This window comes from Arachis hypogaea, chromosome 19 (genome assembly GCF_003086295.3).
Source record: "Arachis hypogaea cultivar Tifrunner chromosome 19, arahy.Tifrunner.gnm2.J5K5, whole genome shotgun sequence".
In the NCBI taxonomy this organism is placed as follows: Eukaryota; Viridiplantae; Streptophyta; class Magnoliopsida; order Fabales; family Fabaceae; genus Arachis; species Arachis hypogaea.
In genome coordinates, this window is record NC_092054.1 from 27,287,563 (window position 1) to 27,314,580 (window position 27,018).

The 27,018-nt window shown below is 37.3% G+C and overlaps 2 protein-coding genes across 2 annotated transcripts; one reads left to right on the top strand and one right to left on the bottom strand.

Annotated features, from left to right (window-relative positions):
* Positions 1-3,675: 3,675 nt before the first annotated feature.
* LOC140182213 (uncharacterized) lies at positions 3,676-4,182 on the bottom strand. Its single transcript, XM_072228353.1, has one exon. It carries the CDS (start codon positions 4,180-4,182, stop codon positions 3,676-3,678), a length of 507 nt encoding a protein of 168 aa, XP_072084454.1.
* Positions 4,183-10,174: 5,992 nt separating this feature from the next.
* On the top strand, positions 10,175-16,204 carry LOC112775780 (uncharacterized). The gene is made up of 6 exons (XM_025819623.3): positions 10,175-10,723; positions 11,817-11,890; positions 12,516-12,665; positions 13,062-13,347; positions 14,906-15,139; positions 15,463-16,204. The coding sequence occupies exons 1-6, from the start codon at positions 10,565-10,567 to the stop codon at positions 15,808-15,810; spliced, it is 1,251 nt and encodes a 416-aa protein (XP_025675408.1). The 5' UTR covers positions 10,175-10,564; the 3' UTR covers positions 15,811-16,204.
* Positions 16,205-27,018: the final 10,814 nt, after the last annotated feature.

The window sequence follows — 27,018 nt, forward strand, 5'->3', positions numbered from 1 at the left end:
TGTTTTTGGGCCGTCCGGGCCTATCATATATTCCGTTTTAGGCTATTCCGTGTGTATTTCGTTCGTCTCCTCGGACTGTCGTTTGGTTGGGTTCTTTTGTGGATATCCGCGTGTTTGGGCCTGGGGGGTGATCAGTCCCCCAGTTGCGGCCGCGTTTTTGTTTCGTATTTGGGACACTTAGGAAAATAGAAATAGCTGTTCTAATGGAATTTTTATTGATGGTTGGGCCTCGTTAAAACCCTCCGTTGGTGGCGGGAAAGAGTACCCGAGTTTAAAACTTAGATGAGAAATAAAACCTTAGAATTTGTAAACTGGTAGGAGAAGTACAAAAACAGAAATGAGGACAAGGGTGCGACCTTTGTAGGTTGGTATAGGTGTAGTATCGTCGCAAGTTGGCGGCGTTCCATGTTCTCGGGACTTCGTCGCCGTTGAGCCGTTCGAGTTTGTACGCTCCTTTTCCGATTATAGCCTTGATTTTGTATGGTCCTTCCCAGTTGGGGGTGAGCTTCCCTTCTCCTGGGGTCGGGGGACCGATATCGTTTCGTCGTAAGACGAGGTCGTCGGCCGCGAATTCTCGCCGGATGACTCCGTGATTGTATCTCAGTCTAATTCTTTGCTTTAGGGCTAGCTCCCTGAGGTGGGTTATGCTTCTTGTTTCGTCGATGAGGTCTCGTTCTGCTTCCTCGTTACCTCCGACCGTTTTTCTGGGGCTTGGGTCTCCGATCTCTACCGGGATGACCGCTTCAACACCGTATGTTAGTCGGAAAGGTGTTTCTCACGTTGTCGTTTGAGGTGTGGTTCGGTATGACCATAGGACCGATCCGAGTTCGTCGGCCCATAGTCCTTTGGCTTCGTCGAGCCGCTTTTTAAGTCCTTTGACGATTATTTTGTTTGCAGATTCCACTTGTCCGTTTGTCTGGGGGTGTTCTACTGAGCTGAAACGGTGAGATACACGTAGCCCCTCTAAGAATTCTCTGAATTTTTTGTCGGTAAATTGGGTTCCGTTGTCCGAGATAACGATCTCGGGGATCCCGAATCGGGTGATGATCTGACGCCAGAGGAATTTTCGGCATTGGGTTGCCGTTATGGAGGACAGGGGTTCGGCTTCGATCCATTTAGTGTAGTAGTCTATGGCGACGATGAGGTATCTAAGCTGGCCGGGTGTCGTAGGGAAGGGTCCGACGAGGTCGATGCCCCAGGTGCCGAACGGCCGCTCTGCCGATATGGTGCTGAGCTGGTGCGGCGCGGCTTGGTGGATATTGGCGTGCCTTTGGCATTTGTCGCAGTTTTTAACTATTTGTATGGAATCCCGGATAACCGTGGGCCAGAAGTAGCCTGCTCTGATGACTTTTTGGGCTAAAGTTTTGCCTCCGACGTGGTTGCCCGCAGCAGCCTTTGTGGATTTCACGGAGTACGTACTCCGTGTTCTCGGGTTCGATGCATTTGAGCAGGGGTTGCGAGAATCCGCGTTTGTATAGATGTCCTACGATGACGGTATAGTTGGCGGCTTCCCTTTTTATTCGTTTTTCCTCTTTGGGGTCTGGTGGCAGTGTTCCATCGAGGAGGTATTGCAGGATAGGGTAGGTCCAAGATCCCTGGTTTGAGATTGTCAGGTGAGCGTTGGTTGTTGTTGACACAGAGGGTGTCTTAACGACTTCCTGGATTAACGATTTGTTACCGTGTCCTGGTTTGGTACTGGCTAGTTTGGAGAGTAGGTCTGCTCTGACATTTCGTTCCCTAGGGACGTGCTGTATGGTGACGTGTTCAAATCCTTCTTTTAGTTTGTTTACCTTGGCGAGGTATTGTTGGAGCAGGGGATCTCGTGTCTGGTAGTCTCCGTTAATTTGGGAACTGACTACCTGTGAATCGGTATTTACTTCTAGGACCTTTGCTCCGACTTCCCGGGCTAAGGATAGGCCTGCCAAGAGGGCCTCGTATTCTGCTTGGTTGTTTGATACTGGAAATTCATATCGTACCGACTGTTCGATCGTGATCCCGTCTTGGTTTTCGAGTATGACTCCGGCGCCTCCGTAGGTGGAGTTTGATGAGCCGTCGACATGTAGTTTCCATGATTCGGGGGTGAGCTTTCCCTGAGTCATCTCGGCGATGAAGTCGGCCATAGCTTGTGCTTTGATTGCATTTCGGGGTTCGAATTTGATCTGGAATTGAGATAGTTCGATGGACCATGCTAGCATTCTTCCCGCTAGGTCGGGTTTCTGCAACACCTGCTTGACCGCCTGGTCGGTTCGAACCGTTATGGGATGAGCTTGGAAGTATTGTCGTAGGCGTCGGAAGGCTGTAAGGAGTGTGAAAGCTAGCTTTTCTAAGCGTGAGTAGCGAGCTTCCGCATCTTGTAGGACTTTGCTTATGAAGTATATGGGTTTTTGTTCCTTTTTCTCGTTTTCACGGACGAGTGCTGCTGCGAGTGCCTCTTCCGTTATGGAGAGGTATAAGTAAAGTGTTTCCCCTGTTTGGGGTTTGGCGAGGATTGGTGGTTCCGCTAGGACCCTCTTGAAGTGTTGAAATGCTTCTTCACATTCCGTCTCCCATTTGAAAGGGGCTCCTTTTTTCATTAGTTTGAAGAAAGGGGTCGCTTTTTGAGCCAATGCCCCGAGAAAGCGCGATAATGCCGTCAGTCGGCCGGTAAGCTTTTGGATGTCTTTAAGGTTTTTGGGACTTGTCATCTCGAGGACAGCACGACATTTCTCTGGGTTTGCTTCAACTCCGCGTTGCGTAATCATGAAGCCGAGGAACTTCCCTGCCTCCATTTCGAAGGCGCATTTTGCCGGGTTGAGTCGCATTTGGTGCTTTCGTAGGGTGTTCATTATGACCTTGAGGTCGTCGGTTAGTTGTTCGCCGGATTCGGTCTTGGCGAGCATGTCGTCTATGTAGACTTCTAGTTTGTTACCGGACAGGTCTCGAAATATCTTGTTAACAAGTCTTTGATAGGTTGCTCCAGCGTTTTTCAAGCCGAAGGGCATTACTGTGTAGCAGTACGTCCCGTCCGGGGTGATGAACGCTGTTTTCTCTTCGTCTGGTCGGTGCATCAGAATCTGGTTGTATCCGGAGTATGCGTCCATGAAGCTGAGGTATCGGTGACCGGATGCAGCGTCTACCAATCCGTCGATGTTTGGTAGGGGGAAGGCGTCCTTTGGACAAGCTTTGTTGAGGTCCGTGTAGTCGACGCACATTCGCCATTTCCCGTTAGATTTTTTCACTAGTACGACGTTGGCTAGCCAGGTCGTGTAGGGGAGTTCCCGGATGAAGTTGGCCTCGAGTAGGGCTTTGACTTGTTTTTTTGACTTCGGTGGCTCGGTCTGATGACATTTTTCTTCTCCTTTGTGCTACTGGTTTAGCTTTGGGGTCCACGGCTAGACGGTGGGACATTAGGTCGGGGTTTATTCCCGGCATGTCGGCTGGTGTGAATGCAAACATGTCTCTATTTTGTTTCAGGAGTTGAGAGAGTTCCTCTTTGAGGTCATATGGGAGGTTCCTATTAATAAAGGTATATTCGTCTTTGGTTGGTCCTATTTGTAGTTTTTCCATATCTCCTTCTGGCTCTGGCCTGGGTTGGCCGTCTTGTCGGGCATCCAGATCGGCTAGGAATACTCCGGCCACATCTCGGGATTTCTTCCTTAGGGCTAGGCTGGTGTTGTCGCATTCGTCTACGACTTCTCAGTCCCCGTGGATGGTACCGACGGAGCCGTCATCGGTTCTGAATTTCATAAGGAGGTATTTGGTAAAGATGACTGCGGAGAAGTCATTGATTGTTTTCCTTCCGAGGATCACGTTATAGGCTGTGGAGTCTTTTAAGACTACGAATTCAGATAGGATTGTCTTCTTCTGGCTGCTCGTTCCTATGGTGATGGGAAGTGTGATTGAGCCATCTGGTTTGAGAAAGTTGTCTCCGAGTCCCGTGACGCCGTGGCGGTGTGTTTGGAGGTTGTCATTGTGGAGTCCGAGTTTATCGAAGGCTCCTCGAAAGAGGATGTTTGAGTCTGCCCCGGTGTCTACCAGTATCCTTCGTACGAGTCCTGTTCCGATTCTAGCCGAGATGACGAAAAGGGCATCCTCGGCTGAGGTGCCGTGTTGGCAGTCTTCTGGTAAGAACGTTATCGTATTATCGGCCGCGGAGATTGGGGCTTGGTTCCTTACAGCCATTACCTTGAGGTCTTTCTTCATTGTTAGTTTTGACTTGCTTGATACGTCCTTGCCTGTGATGACGTTTACTATGATGGTCGGATCTTCCTCTGGGCTTTCCCTGGGGGGTTGCTTTTGGGTTCTCGGGTTACGTCCTTCTCTCTCCGACGACCTGTCTCTCTCTGCGCGTCTCGGTTCTCTGATGATTTTGGCAAATTCTGGGAGTTTGCCGTCTCGTATGGCTTGTTCAAGGGCGTCTTTAAGGTCGAAACAATCTTGTGTTTTGTGACCGTAACCTCGGTGGTATTCGCAGTAGAGGGTTTTGTTGCCTCCTGTCCTTTCTTTGAGTTGTCGGGCTTTCGGAATGATGCCTCGATCTGCTATTTGGTGGTATATCTCGGTAATTGGTGCTGTCAGGGGGGTGTAATTAGAGAATTTGCCTATTCTCGGTGGTCGGCTAGTCGGCCTGGGGTGGTCCCGTTGATTCTCCTTGGGCGTTGGGTTATGGTGAGAAGCCGAGTTGCCGCGTTGAGTATTGCCGTGCTGCCGCTTGTTGGCCGCGACGACCTGGCTGACTTCTTCGTCGTTGATGTAGTCTTTGGCTACGTTTTGGATCTCATGCATGGTCCATACCGGTCTGGTGGTGAGGTGTTTGTGAAAATCTTCGTTCATTAGCCCATTGGTCAGGCAAAGGCTTGCGACGGAATCTGTGAGTCCGTCGACCGTTAGGCATTCGTCGTTGAAGCGGTCGAGGTATTTTCTTGTGGATTCTTCTTGTTTTTGTGTGACCCCTAGTAAGCTGATGGGGTGTTTAGCTTTAGTGATCCTAGTACTGAACTGGGCCATGAACTTTCGTGTAATATCGTGGAAACTGGCTATGGATCCGTTTGGGAGGGCGTTGAACCATTTGATCGCTGGCCCGGCGAGGGTTACCGGGAAGGCTCTGCATCAGACCGCGTCGGCCGCTCCTTCTAGGTTCATTCTGGCTTCAAAAGCCGTTAGATGTTCTTGGGGATCCTTAGTTCCATCGTACTTCATATCGGTAGGTTTGTCGAAGCCTTTGGGGAGTTTTGCTCTTAGGATTCTTTCTGTAAAGGGCGTAGCTCCCATTATTATATGGTCGTTTCTCGTGCGTTTGGTGTTTCGGTCCCTCCGATCTTCGTCTGAGTAGTGTTGATAACTCAGATCTCGAGAAGCGCTGCGGTTATGTTTCTTGTTGTATCACCGTTCTGGCGATTTCTCGTGTCTGTGGTCGCGTGAGGAGCTGCGACCGTCTCTTCTGTCGTGTCGTCGGGTTGGCGACCTACCGCGGCGAGACCTTGATCTGGAGGTTGCATGGCTTCCGTGTTCGTTGTTGTGTTTTTCTTTATTGGTTATCTTGCCTTCGAGTTCCTGAACCCGGAGGCAGAGGTCCTGGATGATCTGCGCTGCTTTGTCTCTGGCTTTCTCAGGATGTCGTCGGTCCATGACGTCGTGGTCGTTCGCGTTTTGGACAATACTCGCTATTCTCGCTTGGTTTGTGACCTCTCGGTGCTCGGGGGTTGGGTTAATCGGTTGAGAGTCATCCTGGCTTGAGGGAGTTTCCGCTAAGACGTCCCCCATTGGGCCCAGCTGGCGCAGGGTCCCCACAGACGGCGCCAATGTACGAGATGTCTCCGGTACGGGTTGAAGGGTGGATCGGGAACCCGCGGGCAAGGCTGGAGCCGGATTGCTTGACTGGAGCGATGGGGGTGGTACCTGCAAAGACACTCCGACGCTCAAGTCAGAATGGATCTAAGAGGTAGAAGGTGTGAGGAATGAATGAATACCTAGAGGGACCTGGGTCCTCTATTTATAGGTGATGGTGAATATCTTATTTTATCTTATTTGGCTAAGATAAGAGAGATATTTGGGTTTGAAAGTTGGTTAGAAGCTTTGAAGGGCCGGTTTTGGGCCTTCGGGTCGAAACGGGTTGTCCCCGGGTAACCGGGTATGCGGGATCCGTGGGTCGGATCCGTAACATATATATATATATATATATATATATATATATATATATATATATTAAGTTTTAGAACTGTCGTAGCACTTTGTTGTCTTTTACTTTACGGCTAGAGGTAAGGTTTAGGGTAATGGGGTGTTACAGAATTAGTAACAAAAGTACTAATATTCTCTTTTACTGCACTTGTTTTGCTCAATTTTATTGCATTATCTATAGATTTTTTCACTTATTCTCTTTTCTATCAAAATTTGTGAATCTGCAACTAAAATGTTCGTGAAAAAAAATAGTTTTTTAGAAATATTTAATATTTTTTGTGTCATGTTACTGAACTGCTGGTGCCAATTTTAAGTAATTATTTCAGTGCTATCTTATTTTATTTTATAGATTTGATGTGATATTTTAGTATGCAATTTACTTTCTATCTTCTATGACTGTATTTAAATTCTGGTGTCACTTTAAATACATTTCTGTGCTATTTTTATTTCTGGCAAGAAGTCAATCCAATAAGTGTGAACCAACATTTATTCAACTAAATATGATTGAAGTACAGTACAGACATATTCACTCAAGTCTAATGAGAAGCAATACTCCTAAAAGAAGAAGTAAGGGCAACAGAAAAGAAAGAAAGAAAGAAGAATAATAAGAAAAAAAATGCAACATTAAAGAATATATTTCTGTGTTTTTGTAGCAAAATTTCAGAGTCAAAATTAAGAAATTTTTGTGTTATTATTAAGAAATTTCTATGCTTTTTTCTGATAAATTCTACAAATTTAAGACTCTCCCTCTTCTTTTTCTTCTTCTTCTTTCTCATAATAATTCTTTTTATTTTATTCTCTTAAGAGAAACAAAACTAAAAAAAAAAGAAAAAATCAAATAAAAAAAGAAATAACTACAATAATATGTAAGAAAGAGAAGAAAAAATAAAATAAAAATAAAATGCAGCTACAACAATATCAATAGAAGAAGGAGGAAGAAATGAAAACAACGCGTAAAAAAAGAAAAATACGAAGAAAAAAAGTGCATGATTTATGTGCATGTTATGTGAATAAATTTTGTTGGATTTGAACTAATTTAATTAGATTTGATGGACAAAAATACTTAAATGTGAGGAAACCTTTGCAATACACTCCCAACGTCCAGGTTATTTCCAAATCTCAATAGGTAAGTTTGTAACTCATGGTCAGGAATTTCACACTCAGCTCTGCAATATCAAAATTTTTCAACCTATTTTTAATAGCTCAATTTTTTGGATATGAAATCAGATAATGTATTGTTCCTGAATATGGAGGAAGGGTGTGTTTATAAAACATATGGAGGTGTTTCTTTTTTTTTTATTATTCAAAAGCACAAATTGGATGCACTGATTTGGGGGAGGGGGAAGAAATCTTTAGGTTAGCTGAATTAAAATTAGGTAGTTCACAAATCGGAGCCTCCGACTTGTGTGTGACTAATTTTTCTTTTAATTTTTAACAAATCAATGGGTTAGTTTTCAGTAATAAAAAAATATAAAAACTAAAAATCCAAATTGGTAGGTCAATTTTACAAATTAAAAAAAAAATTGATTTTAGAAAAATGCAAATTTGAACCTCAGATTTGTTATATATATATATATATATATATATATATATATATAGTAAAGTATTGTTTTTGTCCCTAACATTTGGGGTAAGTCCTAAAGTTGTCCCTAACGTTTCAAAATTGACTCAATGTTGTCATGCCGTTAAGATCTGTTAACCGAATTGACGGCAGGACAAAATTGAGACGATTTTGAAACGTTAGGGACTTAAATAGGACAAAAACGTTGGGGACAAAAATGATACATAGAAATAAATTTTTATTTTATCCTTCACTAATATCAATATTTTACGGTACATAGTTATTCAATTATTTTTTAATCACATCCATGTAAATTACACTTAATCACATTACTTTGATTCTAAATAATTTTTTTTATAATTTTACTCTTAAAGATTTTTACTCATCATAAAATTTGTAGAATGACTAGAATCACATTATTTTATTGTATATGTATCATTTTTTTTCTCCACAAATCTATGTACTAGTCATTCTACAAATATTTTATGATGAGTAAAAATTTTTAAGAGTAAAATTATAAAAAAATAAATTTATTTAGAATAAAAGTTATGTGATTAAGTATAATTTACTTAGATGTGATTAAATAATAATTTAATAACTATGTACCAAAATGACTAGTACATAAATTTGTGAAAAAAAATGATACATATAAAATAAAATAATGTGATTCTAGTCATTCTACAAATATTTTATGATGAGTAAAAATCTTTTAAGAGTAAAATTATAAAAAAAATTATTTAGAATCAAAGTAATGTGATTAAGTGTAATTTACTTAGATGTAATTAAAAAATAATTGAATAACTATGTACCGTAAAAGATTGATATTAGTAAAAGATAAAATAAAAATTTATTTCTATGTATCGTTTTTATCCCCAACGTTTTCGTCCTATTTAAGTTCCTAACGTTTTAAAATCGTCTCGATTTTGTCCCGCCGTCAATTCCGTTAACAGATCCTTAACGACATGACAACATTGAGTCAATTTTGAAACGTTAGGGACAACTTTGGGACTTACCCCAAACGTTGAGGACAAAAATGATACTTTCCTCTATATATATACCCACGGGTCACTTCCAGAAACTTCATCTTCTTCAACTCATCTTTTTCTTCGTTTTTTACCGTTTTGAGTTTGTTCTTTTTTTATTTTTGCCCATATGAACTACCAGTAAAGCATTGTTTCTAAACAAAATAGAGGATAGGATTATGTTAAAATTATATTACCATGGTCAAATCTTATTACAAACACCTAAGAGCGTAAGATTTGTATGCAAGAATCCATGTGAGCTTTATTATTCCTTTTATATTACCATTTGAAGAACTAAAATGTATTATTTGTGAAAGAGTAGATCCGCATATATCAAAGAGGGTATCGAGCATTTTTGTATCGGCATCCTATATCAGTGTTTGGTAGGTTCGTTCATTTCCAAACGAAGTATGTCACTGATAAAGTGAGTATGTAAGAGATGTTTTCAATCTATTATCAAACTCGAACACAAGTGCCGTGTATCGAGCTATACATTAAGTTCCAACAAAGATATTTATATAATTAGCTTGACCAAGATAGCTAACAATGCGAAATTCAAGGCGATCAATTTTTTTAATTTTCTTTTAGGCATTGTAATTGATTTTTTGAGTGGATAGGATATCAGTTATGGAAGTAAATGGAAGTGTTACAAAAAAGGAAGAAAGTGATGTTCAGAGATGAATGAAGCTTGAAAGAAGGAAGATAGAAGCGCGGCTTTAGTCTTTAATGTTACAGTGCATGGGTGACACGTGGGGAGTAGTCACAAATCTGTGGGTCAGATTTGCGGACTACTCCCTTGCTGTTAGATCTGCTTTGCTTCGCCCTATCTGTCGGATTAGAAGGACTTCAAATCTGAGGCTCAGATTTCGCTCACCCATAATCACCGTCCGATCTTCTTCAATTCAATTTAGCCGTTTGATGATTCCTCCAAAACTTTAAATTTGGGCTTCAAATTTATCAAAAACTGACCCTCCAATTTTGTGCCTCTAGAAGTCGGAAGCTCAAATTTATCTTCTAGTCGTCAACAATCATTCACACTCATAGATAACACTCATGCCAACAATAACGATAAAAAACACTATCTACCTCCTAATATTAAAATTAAAAAGCGATTTTTAGTAGCCATTTTTTTCTCATAAATGCATAGTTTAACAATGTATCTCTTTTGTATTTTTTTCAGAGAAATGCTATTTGTATACTAAAATCAATAACTAATGTATTTGTATATAAATACATGTGTGGTTTAATTTATTTTTATAGTGTATTTATATTCTAGCATGTATTTTACAGTGATAACTGATTTTGATCGCTGATTTTAGTTTACACGTAATATAACCTTTTTTTTTTCCATTTAAAGAGAAAAGAAAAACACTTGGCACTGCCTGTAAATCTGTAATTTTTGCTGGTACTAATTATGAGACTAATAATTATGTTTGGTAGCGAATAAAAAAAAGTAAGCTATCGTATCCGTGTTGCTGGCACTATGAATACAAGGAAGTTCGAAATTCTTTAAAATCCTGTCTGTCTCTGTCTCTCTCTCTCTCTCGCTCGCTCGCTCGCTCTCTATGTGCGCTCCCTTCCGATTCCTTCACAGCAAAGCCAACCGCCGCCATTAATCAAAGCGCCAGCAACACCATTTCTTCCCTCTTTCTTTCTCCTTTCTTCACAAAACGCTCCTTAGATCTCCGAATTCCAAATTACCAACCTTCGATTAGGGTTCACTTCCACTTTCTCTAATTCCTAGTGCCTAAAAAATGCGTCGTTAACAACTTGGCGTAAGGGAGATTCTAAATTTTGGGGTTTTTGGTGGCCGCGAGAAAAAGGAATGGGGCATGGAGGTGTTCCGATTTACTTATACGTCATCGCTTTCTTCTGCACATGCGGAGCTATTGCGTTGTCGCTTCTTCACATTTATAGGCACCTTCTCAATTACACCGAGCCCACTTTTCAGCGCTACATTGTTCGCATCGTCTTTATGGTTCCGGTGAGTAATGATTCAGTGGGTGATTCAATCGCTTCACTAACATATATGCCAATGTATTTTTTTTATTTTACACGGCATATATATGAAGATATTGGAGTCGTTTTATTACTTATTAGTGATCATTGAATTTGGTTTCCCTTTTTGTTGGATAAAGTAGTCTTCAGTAGCTTCATTGGTGATCATATGGATTTTATATGGTTAATATTATGCTACTTTGCATTTAGTTAAGGAGAGGAGTTGTTGAAATTCTACTAACATATATGCTACATTGTTGCATTTACTGACATAAATGTCATTGTAAATGCATTCATTAACATTCGTTTTCACTCAATTTTTATAATTTTGTATTTTTAATTCATTATAATTTTTATTATAATTTATTATTATTATTATTTTATATTTTTTTACGGTGGATGAAGATATTAGGGTGGTTTCTTAGTGATGATTGTATTTGGTTTCCATTTTTGTTGGACAAAGTAGTTTTCAGTAGCTCAATAGGTGATCAAACCATTAACATTTTATCCTAAAGTTAAAATATTATTATATCATATAATTGTGTTATACTGCATTTAAAGGGAAGAGTTGTGGTAAGTCTACCGTGTAAACATGTATGTGGAAGTTAGTCGGTTTATGTGTGTGAATGGAGACTTGGAGCTGGAGGTTTGAGGCTGGGGGCTGGGGAGTGGTTCCGTCTCTCGATATTAGATTGGTCTAGAAATTTTAAAATTATGGAATTCTTTGAAGTTACTTGACTATTTGAAGTTTCTTGCTATGGCTAATGCATTTAGGGTATGTTTTTTAGTTTGATTTTGGAGGGAAAGGAAGCGAAGAGCTTAAAGTATAAAATGGACTAAGGTTTACCCTTCAAGCTCTTGAGACTATAATGTGTTTTTCTCCTGTTCATTGCATTTACAGTCACGTCATTTTCATGTTGTGTATCCTAGTTCTTTTGTTTTCGTCAATTATTTATTATCTTATATAGTTTCAGTATCACCATAGAACTTTTGATATTTCATTGGGGATAATGCCAGTTTGTATTCTATAATCTGTATTATGCTGCTGATTTAATTTAAAATTATTGTTTTTGCAACAGGTTTATGCGCTGATGTCATTCTTGGCTCTTGTTATACCTATGGGCTCAATCTATTTTGATTCCATCCGGGAAGGGTAAGTTATTCTTGGTTTCTTCTTTTTCTTTTTTGGTCATCAGGTATAAAAATTACAATAATTCTACCTAGTCTTGATTTAGCAAACACTCACAAGTACAAGTGATGCAAGTCCCACATAAGTTAGGCAGGGAGATCTTGAATATGTTAGCTTTCTTAGCAGAGTTAGTTAGGTCTGTGTCATATAGTAACGAAGGTAACTTTTGAACTAGTGAATGTGCCATCGTCCAAATAGTCCAAGGGGTTTGGAAATGATCAAGAGTGATGCTAGGTTACACTTCTATTCTACTTATATTTACATATATATTGAATATTGAAGTCACTTTGCAGAACTTGCTTGCTTGAGATCTTACTGTGGATAAATTCACAACCCTGTAAAAACCAAACAATGTTAACTAATATTCTTCTGTTGGTTGTTTGGCCGGGGTTCAACATACACAGATTGCTTGCATATTCAATCCTTGAAGTTAACACACTTTCATTATTTAATGTCCTGTATTCCTTTAGTTTACTGGTTTCCCCTTTCTCTTATTCTTCTTTGTTGTAGAAATAGAAATGCATTTTACATATCTATGTTTATTAAGGAGGATCAGTATATTAATCATATTCTCTTGCCTACTTTTCAGATATGAAGCTTGGGTTATTTATAATTTTCTATCCTTGTGCCTTGCATGGGTTGGTGGTCCTGGGGCGGTGGTCCTAAGTTTAAGTGGTCGGATTCTAAAGCCATCATGGTTTCTTATGACTTGTTGCTTGCCTCCTCTACCACTGGACGGGTGGGTGATGTATACTTTTGGATTTAAATCTTTTTGGTCTCAAAATGTTGATTTATGTCTACTATGTATAATGGGAATCAGGAGTTATTTCTATTTTTGATGCTTATTAATCCACTAGTTCCTTTGAAATTGATCCCAAGAATTTTGCATGGATTTTTATTTTTATTTTTGTTATTTATTTATTTATTTACCAAACTTTTTGAGTAGTTCAGATCACGTAATTGACATGATCGAAAGTTCATTTGTTCGTTACCAGAAAATGTAATTCTTGTCATCCTAGGGAAGCGATAATTCTGATGCATAATTGCAAACTTTGGATGTGGCATCATGATCATTATATCATAGTTGATAGTTCATAGTTGATGATCACATCTCCCTAATTAACTTCTGTTGCAGGCGTTTTATACGGAAATGCAAGCAAGGCTGTTTGCAGTTTGTGATTTTGAAGCCCATTTTAGTTGTTCTTACACTCATACTTTATGAGAAGGGGAAATATAAGGATGGCAATTTCAGTCCAACTCAGTCGTACTTGTATCTTACAATCATATATACAATTTCATACACAGTGGCGCTGTATGCTCTTGCTTTGTTCTATGTGGCATGCAGGGATCTGCTTCAGCCATTCAACCCAGTACCAAAGTTTATCATAATAAAATCTGTCGTGTTCCTGACTTATTGGCAGGTTTTTCATACCTCTTCTTTTCAACTTTTCTCCTTCCCTGTTCTGTATGTTATCGGTTCTCTTTCATTGCATGTCACATGGTAAGATAGGTAGAACATGAAATGGCGAAATGGCAATTTTATTTGTGTATGTAGCAATAAGAAAGGATGTGAATGTTATGTAACAAAAAATACTAGCTAGGAATGAGGTTAAGATGATATTGGAATCTTGTATCTTCAAGAAAAAAGTACATTGATATTCCTCAGTTTCAGTGTTTGAACTTGACACCCCTCTATTTTGGAAAACACAACAGTAAACTTGTCGTTTTTGCACCAACCACCGTTGGAGTTAACAGTCGATTTGTCATGTTGATGAAATTCATAGGATGTGCATGGCACATGATTACTAGTTTAAAAATTTAACCCAGAAAATGATGAGATACTCAGTATTCTCATTGGTCAAATTAGACGTGCACATAATTGTCAAATCTTACCCTGTTGAGAACCACATTTTCTGCCAAAGGATTTCAATATTGAAAACACAGGCATTCCCCCTTTCCCTAAATTTTGTGGTATTTTTCACTTTCTTGAATGCATTATAAAAATTGGAACCCACAAAAGAAGCAACCATGTTTGGTCTTTAAAAAGAAAAGAAAAAGAGCTAGAGCACGAAAGTCGAACGAAAGAAATGGAACAGTATTGAACCTAGGTTTACCCTTTATTTTATTGAATGTACATGCTGCAAAAGATTTATTTCACACTAAGAGACGACAAAACTTGTTCCACCACCACCTTGGACAGTGAATATGGAACTTGATCTTGTTGTCCACCTTCTGCACCCTGCTCTTGGGGTTCTTCTTGACTGCATGTAATCCAGCTTCTTCAAAGACAGTGTCAAGACACTTATGTTGTTCTTCACAATGCAGTGGTGGTGTCTCTTAAGCAACTCTTCTGGTCCTAAGATTCCAAGGCCTTGTGCAGTTGTTGCCCAGGATACCTTTGCCAAAGATAGAAACACTGAGCCCTGGTATCCACTTCAATGTCCTCTATGCTGCTTAAATATTGTCAATATAGACAATTTCCTTATGAATCAGGTGTTAGTTTCTGTTAGCGACAAGGCAGTTATTTACGTACTAGGGTGTGTAAATTGAGGGATGTTCGGTGTTATTACACTAAATATCGAGAAATTCAGTGTAATTTTTTTCTAAACAATTTTGAATTCCTCCAAGTAATAGAAAAGGAGAATAAAAATTCCACCCCTTTGATTCCAAAACAGATTAATCTCTCTGTTAAATAGAGGCACTGCATATGGCCTGAAATCCAGTGTCTGAAAATGCAGGGTGCCAAGATTCTGTGTCAAAACTGCTGCTAATAAATATGGCGTTCATTGTGAAAATGCAGGGGGTTAAGATTTTATGTCATCCGTGTATGTGTGTGAAGATGTTAGCATGCTTTAGTACCATCATTTTCTGTGTTCTAAAGTAGAATTTGTGGATGGTTTATTGTTTATGATCTTGTTTGGTACTTTTGCTTTGTTAGTATAGGTTTGAAATGGCTGACCTTTTGCTCTCATATCTTAGGGCGTCTTAGTCTTTCTTGCTGCAAAGTCGGGATTCATCAAGGATGCAGATGAAGCTGCTCAACTTCAAAATATTATCATTTGTGTCGAGATGCTTCTTGCTGCTCTTGGGCACTTCTATGCATTCCCCTACAAAGAATATGCCGGTGCTAACATAGGTGCATCCCGTGGTTTGTCAGCTAGCCTCGCACATGCTTTGATGTTAAATGACTTCTACCATGACACGGTCCACCAGGTGAGTCCCACTTCTATGTCCTGCGGAATTGTGTTACATACATATATCACTTGTTCTCAAACGCGTAGAAGACTCGGTCCTCTCTACGATTATATGTAGTTCGGGACCCAAATCAATTAGGTCTCACATCCAGTTCAAAATCCATTTATATATCCTGCCCAGTGCAACCATGTTTCATATTGGTAGCATATTTGTATATGCAAGTTTAATGCCTATCTTATCTACTAATATAGTTCTAGCTCCACGATTTCATCTAAAAGACTGCCTCCCCATTTGTTTTGTCTAATCTCTACTGGTATTCTGATATTCAAAATTTCTGGCAGTTTGCACCAACGTATCATGATTACGTTCTCTATAACCATGATGGTGACGAGGGACCTAGGAAGTATCGATCCCGAACCTTTGTTCCAATTGGTCCAGAGATGGAAAGTGTTAGAAGAAACAAGCCCAACATTGCAAGCAAGTCTGATGATGCACGGCTCTCAGGTTTCTCGTCCGATAGCAACAGTCCCAAAGATTCTGGTCCCAATTCTGGTGCTTCACACTCTGGTGCCGCGAAATCTTCCTTGCTTGTTGATACGTCAAATTCTATATCTGTGCCATACGATTTTACGCTAATTGACTTGGACGGACCCAGTTACCCCTCAGCTAATAAATCTGGTAATAGGTGACCATGAGAAACATCCCCAACTAAAGTTATTGGAAAAATGTGTCGTCATTGCTATGGAAAGATTTAATGATGGGGACATCCAACAATGTTCTCTGTTCTAGGAGAGAATTATGGGCAAAAGTGTGGTTTGTTTGATTCCGGCAAAGCATTAAAGGCAAGTTCCGGGGTTAAATGTTTGTATCAATGTTAGCTTATTATAAGCCTTATCGCTGCTTCCAGGCAAATCACTCCTTGATAATTGGTCTTGTGTCTCCAATATGTGTATGGTGTGCAAATTGTAGATACAGAATTTGTGGGCATGCTTGATTGAAACGTGACGGATACTGAGCTAAATCAGTGAAGATGAACTTCTAATTGAATTTAACTAATTGGTTGATTGATTGATTCTTTGATCATATCCATCTTGAGAATAGCAATTCCTAGTGTCATTTCCATGATTCTTACCCCAATATTCTGTTACTTAGTGCTTCTGGGATCTCTCTTGTCTCTGATTCCCGAATCCTGATCCATACATCAAGGATTCAAGCAAACAACTATTCTACGTTCCTGCTGCCAGCTTGTTGTAATGTGGCACGTGATCCAATGATTTTTTTTTTTCTGCGGAGTCAACTATCAAACCCGCAAATTTAATAGGATGACCAAGTTTTGGTTTCTTCTCCAATCTTGCGGTCAAAGGCTCCAAGTAACGGATATTTTACTTATACAGTTAAGCCTACTACTTTTCTCATAATTTCATATCATACAAGTTGAATTTTATGTAGACCCATAAGTAAAATAATACATAAGTAGTTTTTACTATTTAGTCTCTGAATTTCTCGGTTTTGGCCGGTTAAACAAAGAATTCTATATTAGTTCCTGTTATAGTGTTATTAGTTCATGAAATACTGGATTATTGGTAGAGCAAGCTGAAATCCTGATGTAGTCGCTGATGTGTCACATCATTATTTATTATTTAACCTATCACATCAGCATTTAAAGTTTTATTAAATTAAAAAATGGGTGGCAATATGCACCCTATCTCCGAGTACCCAATCCGATTCAACTCCAGTCGGATAGAGTTGCCAACCCGATCTGAAGCGGATAAGGTAGGATGCGGGGAGGATTCTCGTACGGGTTGGATAGGGTGCGAGTTGAGTCTCAACCCTATCCGACCAACTCGCACTCTATATATGTCTATGTTATATACTTATATAAGAATATGTTTTAAGTGGATATTGAACTAAAGATTTTTCACTAAATGCAAAAGATCTTTAACTACTAACAGAAGATCATTAATTGATAATTTAATGCATTTTTTTTTACATAAAAGTCAGTTTTATTTTAAATTATCATCAAATTATATAATATTGTATTTTTTTATAACCCGCGGGTAGGAGGAGATACTCGCGGGTTAAGAACGGGTAGAGTTAGAATTGGGATATTCTCAACCCGCAAATAAGATAAGGTTGAATTCATATAAAAATCTTAACCCGCGAATAGAATTAGGGTTAGTTTCAAATCCTATCATATCCTACCTATTGTCACTCCTAGATCAAAACAAATTTACGGAAAATATTATAAGTATAACTCAAAAATGAAAAACTAAAAAATGCAACTGTGTTATAATATAAAAGGAAGAATTTTATTCTGTAAATAGTTTTAGATGAATCAAGCAGGACTGACACCACCAATAATAAATTAATAATAATAGATATATATGGTTTTGACAAATATATACACTTTTACATCACCAAATGCTAATTTTACAGTCTAAAAAAATATAAAATTATTTTATATATAAATAATTTTAATTTAAAATACAAAAATATTTGATTATTTTAGTGTTCTACAGGATTGTGGTGGTAGTTGACGTTTTGTTAAAAAATATTATTATTTTAATTAAAAAAACACATCACTGATTTTTTGTACACAATTATAATAATATTTAACACAGTTTAGTTCATTATGGAAGATTTCACCCCCTAATAATACAATATTAAAAAAAAGGTTCACAAATAACTATACTTTATACATGGATGTACGGACTACGGACTGATTAGATTTATTTTATTTTAATTATTAGTATTATTATTATAGTGAAAAAGATACTTATCAAAATGAAACTTCTCCAAATGAAACTCTGGCTCGTTTTCCACGGTGATCGCTAATCAAAAGTTCTATTTTCAAACCTACTCCATGACTTGCAACAATTTACGTAGCAAAAGAAATATAAGGGGGGAAACATAGCGAACGTCAATTCGCCACCAACACCATCGTCATCATCATCCCCCAGCTGAAATTGTTACATATTTCAAATTAACAAAACAAATTATTGTTGTCTTCAACATGTAGCGATCGTCATCACCCAAATCCTTTTTCGCACATTTCTTTCTTTAGGCACCGTTTGCTGTTGTCACCTGCACAAAATAAACTATTGGTGGTGGTAGTTGTAGTCCTCTTTTACATTATTTTGTTCACGCCTATGTTAATGTTTATGTTCATGTTTTGGTTTGGACTGTGACGCACATAATAGATGAATCATTTCGTACAGAAGTTCCATGTGAATTTATTTATTCAATGTTTTCCTATTGAATGAAAAAGTTGGGGTCCTCTGTATCCCTTATGAGAACTCCTTTGATAGGCGATTTTATTAACCAAGAGTGCTTATAAGTTATAATAGATGAAGACCAAACTAAGTCCCACAAACTGATTAGCTCAAATTAGTTTTAATTAAAAAAATGAAAAGTATAAGGTACCAATATATTATCTGTCAACTTATTGCCAACAATAATTAATTATTATATTTTAAACACATGTATAAGGAGACACATCTATTAGACATAGCCATAAAGAAGACATTTTTGTTAGACACATCCACAAAGACACTTCTGTTAAACACAGTTATAAACAAGAGTTGGCAGAAGTTGGCAGAAACGCTATTGATAATGTAGCAGAATTGAAAGATTTAATTTCAATTACAATGAGAGAATGATATGTGGTACATTTTGGTTGTAAAATTAGTAAGGAGTATAAGAGAATTTCTTAATTTTGGAGGAAAAGATAATTTGATTTTAATTATAATAAAAAAGTGACATATGACACATTTTTATTATAAAATTAAAAATATATAATAGATTTGTATCAGTTCACATATTACCTATATGTGTTTATGCTTATCTTAATATCAGTTTCGTTAATCTTTTGAATTAGGGTTAAGTATGATTTTAGTCCCCAACGTAGGGGCTGAAAATTTATTTTGTCCCTCGCCTTTTTTTCGCTCCAAAATGGTCCCCAAAGTTTCCGTTTGTTTTAAAACCGTCATTCGGACCAAAATGCCCCTATCCCTTCTTCCCCAAAATCATGCAAAGCACCAGCACCACTACAACCACCACCTACCATCACCACCACCATCATCATCATCATCATCATCATCATCATCATCATCATCATCATCATGCAAAGCACCAGCACCACTATCATCATGCAAAGAACCCAAAATTTCACAAATTTCAGCAAAGAACCCAGAATTTCACAAATTTCACCAGAATTTCACCAGCACCTAGCACCATCATGCAAAGAACCCAGAATTTCACAAATTTCAGCAACAACAACAATATTTCAAGAACCCAGAATTTCACAAATTTCAGCATCAACAACAATAATACTCAAACTCAACTCAGCAACAACAATACTCCAAAATCAAATTTCAGTAACAACAATATTCCACAATAAATTTTACAAAAAATCCAAAAATTTCACAAAAAATCCAATTCAAGAAGTGGCGGACGGCGGTCCCCCTCCCACCCCGCTTCTGTATCCTCTTTCTTTCTTTTTTTTTATTTTTTTATTTATTTTATATTTATTTTATTTTATAATTTTTTTAATAAAGGGTAATTTAGTAATAAAAAAAATATAATTGGTAAAAAGGACAATTTTAAAACAAACTGAAACCTTAGAGACCATTTTAGAGCGAAAAAAAGGCGATGGACGAAATAAATTTTCAGCCCCTACGTTGGGGACCAAAATCATACTTAACCCTTTGAATTATTATTTGCTATATATTTTATGAAGTAGAAAGTTGTGTTTTACACTTATAAAACTTTTTATTTAAAAAAATGAAAATCGAACCAATCTAAATCGAGACGAATTGGTCTCGTTTAATGAATTTTTAAATAAAATGGTACAAAATTAAACTTTTTAAGTAAAGACACTAGATAAAGAGACTAAAAAAAAGAGAAAAAATTTAAACTTAATTAGTCCCGGTTTATTAGTGTGATCTACATTAAAAATTAGAGATAAGTAAATAATTATTATTGAAATTTAAAGGAGGAAACTACAAGTATAACTTAAAAAAATATTCTATGAACTTGTCTTGACTGATATGTTCGTCTAAAGATGAGTAAACACCTATCCTGATTTTTGACCTTTATCTTGAGAAATAACGCGATCTCTAAAAATTTAAAAATCTTAAATTGGTTTCTGTCCTTATAAATTTTGGGATAATATAATCCTTTTAAAAACGATTAGAAAATATCTACGTAGATCGTTAAAGAAATGAGATGTTTGTTATCTCTTAAGCTGGCAACCTCGAATTGGATAGGGGCTGACATGATACTCAGATGAAATTCGATAATAATCTAATTGTCCCTAACTCTTAAATTGAAAACGGCGTCGTAATGGACTGAATATTGGTATGAAAATTCTTCTTCTCTTATTTGTTGCTCTGTAGACTGCAAAACCCTAAAAAATGAACAAGGGTGGAGTTGAAGGATATGGAGGTGATGATTAGAGCTAGAGTGGCAAAGAACTGCTTCGAGTGTGGGTAATCAAATCAGAAGAAGATTTGTTTCCCGTACATGCAAATGTGGCGTTCATGCTATTCTAATCATGTCTGGAATAGAGAAAAATTTAAATAGACTATTTTTTGGATACCCACATTTTAAAGTACTATTAACCATGAGGTTCATTATTTATTAAACGATTTCTATCTCAATGTTACTGATATGTGATTATTATTAAATGATTTATATTTCAATGTTACGGATATGTAATTATTGTACTTATAGACTGCATCACCCTATTATAATTTCTACGCATGGCTTGATGAATATGTCTCCTCTATTTATCAAGACTCTAGTATTACTGCTCCAAATGAAGTTCATATGAGATATTATTAGAACCAAAATTATGTGGCAGAAAAGAAACTGATGAAGCTTGAAGAATGACTTTTTGGACTAGAACTAAATTTGGAAATGTTTGGACATGAGAAAGGAGTGAGCAACAGCCAACAATAGGTTCATAAGAGTTTGTTTTGTAATTCTGTTATTTGTAATTGAAGTTGTGATGGAAAAGCATTGAATTGTTGTTTAGGATGTCATTAGCAAAACACTTGTTACATTTTTTTGTAGCTGATTTTGTTGTAGATCAAACATATTTTTAAATGAAATGAAATGTTACCTATTCTTGTTAAATTATTTCTAGATTTTTTTATTATTTTTGTTCAATTGTTTGCATGAAAGAATAAGGCCAACTTAAATGAATAATCAATTCTATTTCGAATAGATAACATAAATATATAACATGAAGGTATGTAATAATCTTTCATTTTATCAAAAATAAACATTTAACATAAACATAATCCTGCAATCATATACATTTTTTAAAGAAGGCAAGATGATACCACATCAAAATATCACATTAAAATATATTCTTATATCTAATACGATGCCATACTTCTCCTAAAGATAGTAAGATGCTGCTACATCAAAATGTATTATTAAAAGATCTTAAACCCAGTCTCAAATACTAATAACATACTACTAACACTAACATATTAAAATAAAATATCACAATTTATCCAATCTTCTTAGCTAAGAGGCTTGAACCCAGGTGTAGGCATGAAATTAAAAATTATTGATGCAGTTCCAGTACTAGCATTTGTCATTGTTTCAGATGACACACCATGTGGAGCAGATGATCTTGCATTTACTGGAGAAATAGGGGTACCATAGTTGGTGGAATAGATTGGGTAATACTTAGGGAGTTGGGGGCTAAAAATTTTTTGCTTCTTTTTCAGGGGAGTTGGGTTGATTAGATGTTGTGGCACCTCACTAACTCATGCAGATGGATTCAACTGAGAGCTATTAGCTGTCTTGTCTCTAATACCGTCTCTAATCTGTGTACAGAATCAATTAACCAATAGTTGCTTAGTAATAAGAGAAAAGAGGTCAATAACAGTAAGTGTCACACCTCTAGTTAGGGAGCAAATTAAGACAAAAGGATCCCTTCAGTTGTTGCTAGAGGTTTTGTTGCTATCTTGGACATATTCTTTTTATATTTTTTTAGCTTTAGTCTGGTTTGACAAAACACATTCAATAAGGTAAAGATATAAAACATGTTATTGTGCATAAACGAAATGCATCTAAGCCCCACCATATTGTCAGGTAACACTTCAATATTATTAGCACTAAGAGTAAATGATGGGGTGTTAGCTTTGTTAGATTTTGCTGTATCAACCTACAGATGTTAGGTAATCCAATCAGGCCAAGTAGACACTTAACCCCTTACCAAAATTAATAAATACATATAAACTTCTGAGTAACCAATTTTTGGGATAATTAAATTCTTGACAAACCAAATATAATGACAGATCGATCCCCAAATAGAATAGTACAAGAGTACTTAGCTTCATACTTTCTTTGCCTGTTGATTCTATTTGGCCTTTACAATCCTTTCCTTCTTTGTCATTGGCTTGCAGGATGGATCTATAGCGTGATTCTTGCAGGTCTTGTAGTAGTGTCTCTTTTGACCGCACTTACTACAAGTCACATCGAAGCTCCTCTTTATCTTATTTGTGTTCATCTCACTCTCTACTGGATCTACTCTTCTTTTCTACTTTGGGCGATGTGCAATTCTTTTGATAACAGGAGGCAATGTCCTTGGAGCATCAGTGGGCTTCAAATACTCTTCACTATTTACATGTTGGATACAACAGGAGTAAGTCTCTCTGATTGAATTCATAGTTAATCACTTGTGTACAAAGTCCTCAACCTTCAACCCAATCTTGCTAATGGCTGCTACAACATGTCTATATGACATCTCTATGCATTATTATATTATAATGTTGAATTAGGACTACATGTTCTTACCATTTACACAAATAAAGTACAAGAAGTTAGATCCTACCGGTGAGTTGTCACACATTGCAAATGTAAACATGGTGTTGCAAATTCACATGCACTTTTTGATGGAACCTATGCACCTCAAATAGAATGCTTTCATTGTCACCAGCCTAAATAACATTCCATCTGTAGCTTTGAGGTTTGATGAATTCATGTAATATTTTTGTTGCACTAGTGCTAATTTTTTTGTATAGTTTGCTAGTTTCTTCTTGTGACTAACCAGCTTTTGCATCAAAGAGCTCCTTAACTCCTCACACATAGTCAAGATTGACTTTGTTCTGTATTCAACTATCTTTGCATTTCATACTTTCCACATATTATTCGTGATATTATCTACTTTTAGACCATGGCTAAAATAAGCCTTTGACCATGCTCCAGCATCAAACTTAGACATATACTCCTATGCATGCTCATTTATTCTCTTCAGTTACTCCATCTGTCTATTTTCAGGTATCCTTGTATTCATTAGAGATTACAACATATGTAATAATATAGAATTAGTTATTTGTATCTTAACCCATAGCTAACAAAAGCTACCCCATAGTAGCCTTTAAGAAGCAGCCATCCAACCCAATAAGAGGCCTGGAACCTTTTTTGAATCCTTTCTTGCAAGCATCTAATAAAATATACATTCCATCAAACAGAAAAAATTCTTAGGTTGAGGGATCACACTCATCTGTGCTGTAGAACCTAGATTGCTTTTGTGCAACTCCATCAAGTAATATCTAATATTTGTATATTGCTCATTTTCATTGTCGATTACAACCTCCCTAGCTGGCTTTAAGTCCCGGCTAATAGTCTTTTCACTCAACTTGACATTGTAGTCTTCCTTTATGTGTGTCATTGCCTCTTTTAGCTTCAACATAGGTTGAATTAGCAACCTTTTAACAAGCTTCTCTATCATCCATCCCCTATCTGCAAAGGTTGCTTCCAAAGTCTTTTTCACAAGTGTGTTCATCATATAAGGTCTTCACTTTAAAACATCTCTCTTTACTATTCCAGGATGTAAATATCAACGAGGGACAACTTTTACCAGCACAAGCTACTCTTATCCTGTAAACCCTAGAAAGTTTATAAATAATTAGCTAATAAATTAAGAGTCCTGCTAGGGAGACAATGAAATATGTATACAATGCCTACAATGGGCTCTTTATTAGACCCAATTAAAATTAAAAGAGAAAATTAACACTAATCCTATTATGGCTATTTATTTTAACACACCACCAAATTTCTGCTATTTCCACTTTTTACCCAAATCCCCAATCCTTTTTGTTTCGCCGTTTCTCCTCCCCCCACCAAAACCCTCCCAAATCGTTGCAAAGACCCGCGACGGTGCTAGAACCCTGAGCCCCGCAACCTGCAATCGAGGAAGGTCACCAGTGAATGCAAGCGACCTCTTCGTTGCCCTAAAGTACGGCGCCGTCGCTGAACATCCCGCCGTCGCTGCAATCGAGCTGCTGAGGGAGACGCCGCTAACCAGAACTACCACCAGGTATCTCTCATCGCCGACCGAGCATCTGCAGTGTACTCCTCGCACGGGCTCCGTCGTCTCTGAGCAGCGGAGCAGCCGACCACGAAGAAATAGCCGCCAGCTAGTCAACAGTTCACCGGAAAATCAATGAACATCATGACCGGAAGAATCCTAACCATCCAAGGTAAGTGGGTGAAGTTAGCGCGGGAAAGGTCGAAAAAGTTTGGGATCGTGTTTATATAGGAGTAAAATTTAAAAATTTTTTGTCTGTTCCCATGTGGACCATGTGCATGCAACGTGACGTATACTGGCTGACCATCTTTGAACATTGGTTGATATTTGTTGGATGTTTACTTTAGTAGGATATTGGATGGTTAGTCTTGCAAATTTTCTCAAGTCTGGACAATTTCTAATTCCTGCTATGTTGCTCTTGTAAATGCAGCCAAAGAATTACATGAACTTGTTGTTATTGGTTTGTAATAAAGTTAAAATAATTTTCATCTCAGGCCTGGACCGTTAGGATTTTTAAACCCGGACGACAAAATTGCATTTAGGAAAAAAATATTTGTGATGAATGATACAAATTGTCTCTACTGATTAGATGGTAGTGCTCATGTCATTGGCCATATAAATGAATGTTAATGTGTGAAATTTTTATTAATTTCATATTAGAGTACAAGTAAATTCTTAACTTATTACTTTTAGAATGAGTGTGATATTGTTAAAATTCCGATATTAAACTCCGAGAAGATGTGCAAATTTCAGTTTTTCAGAAAGTTGTTCATGTTTACCGGCAATTCACTTGGGGAAATTGATCAAGCATTGATGAGAAGTGGAAAAAGTACAAATGTGAATGATATAGAGAATTATGTATTACATCTTTTTGCAGGTTCACCAAAGTCTTTGCATTATTTTTCATCTTTGGCATAGAAACTGAAAAGGGATAAGAGTGTTTGATGAAGATTTTTTTATTCATTTTTTTGTTGGCTTGGTTTTAGCAATTGGGAATGCCATTTGCAAAATTTTAGTTTTCTTACACCATTGACGTTACTCACTTTGGATGAACATTCATGTGTGATCTTATTACATGACGACTTTGGTAGAATTTTTTCTAATGGATTTCTATCAATTGTCGACCTTTATTTTTATAAAACAGGTTGAATGTTTAAGATCAATTAGTCCATAAAATAATTGAGTGATCGTCTTTGAATTTTTTATATTCCTATATATATTATTAGAGAATTTTTTATTGTTAAATGCTCTTGGAATTGATTTTGAGCGCATCTTGGATTGTTTCTGGAATTGAGGGTAGAATGAGAGTCGAGTGTTAGAAATGAGGGGATTTTATTTTATTTCTTTTTCTTTAATTAATTAGTACTTGTAATAATGCAGCTAGTTGAAAACAGCAACTACACCAGACTTAGCAAAGACAAACCAATCTCTAAACCGGCCGAAGACAAACTCAGATGGGTAAAAAGGTAACCCATTTATTACATGAATAAATGAACATATCTGGGTATTTTTTATGACGTTTTGCTTATCCATTTTTGTTTTGCTCAACAGAAACTAGTCGAGACGCGTTGCTCACCTTGCTACATTAACAACTTATTTACCCACTTGGAACGACATAATGAGCAAGCTAGGCCGAGATTGAGACCATTGGATTTGATTTTCTACGTCGGGTACCACAATGGCATGTGAAGCAGAGCATCATGCTCCAACTAGCTAGGGCCTATGACGTGGAAACAAACACTCTCAAGGTCGACGCCGGGGACATTCGTACCACGGAACAAGAAGAAGAAAGTTAGTTCACCATACACTGCACCTATCACGAGGTCATTGATTGAGCGTGTGGAAGGATTACCGAAGGGGCAATGCGCAAAGGGAGGAAGAAGTTGCTTACTTAGGTTTAGCTCCAGTGAATTGAACTACCATATTATAATTATTTTACTTGCTGCTGATATGCTTAGGGATTTATTTATGTCACATTAGAATGACATGATTCAAGGAGGGATTTTTTTTTTGTTCGACATTAAATGGATTTATTGGTTATGTTACCTTAAAAGGAGCTATGATTTTTTGCAGCTTAGATCCCCAAAGTTATCAAAGTTGTATAGTTAAAGTAGTCATATTTCCGCATATGTGGAATAGGTGAAGAATAACTATCCACAAATATAACTAAACTAAATATCCTATACTTTACTGTAATGAACATCCAGTGTAACTTGGTTAAAATTAAAACATAAAAATCAATTGCTACATACACAAATATCCACAGATAACCGTCTATGCTTAGATTGAAAAAATAAAAATCCGATCACGTACACCTACCATATTATAATTATTTTACTTGCTGCTGATATGCTTAGGGATTTATTTTTGTCACATTAGAATGACACGATGATATGCTTAGGAATTTATTTATGTCACATTAGAATGACATGATTCTAGGAGGAATTTTTTGGTTCTATATTAAAAGGATTTATTGGTTATGTTACCTTAAAAGGATTTATGTTTTTTGCAGCTTATATTCCCGGAGTTATCAAAGTTGTTTACTAAAGTAGCCATATCTGCGCAT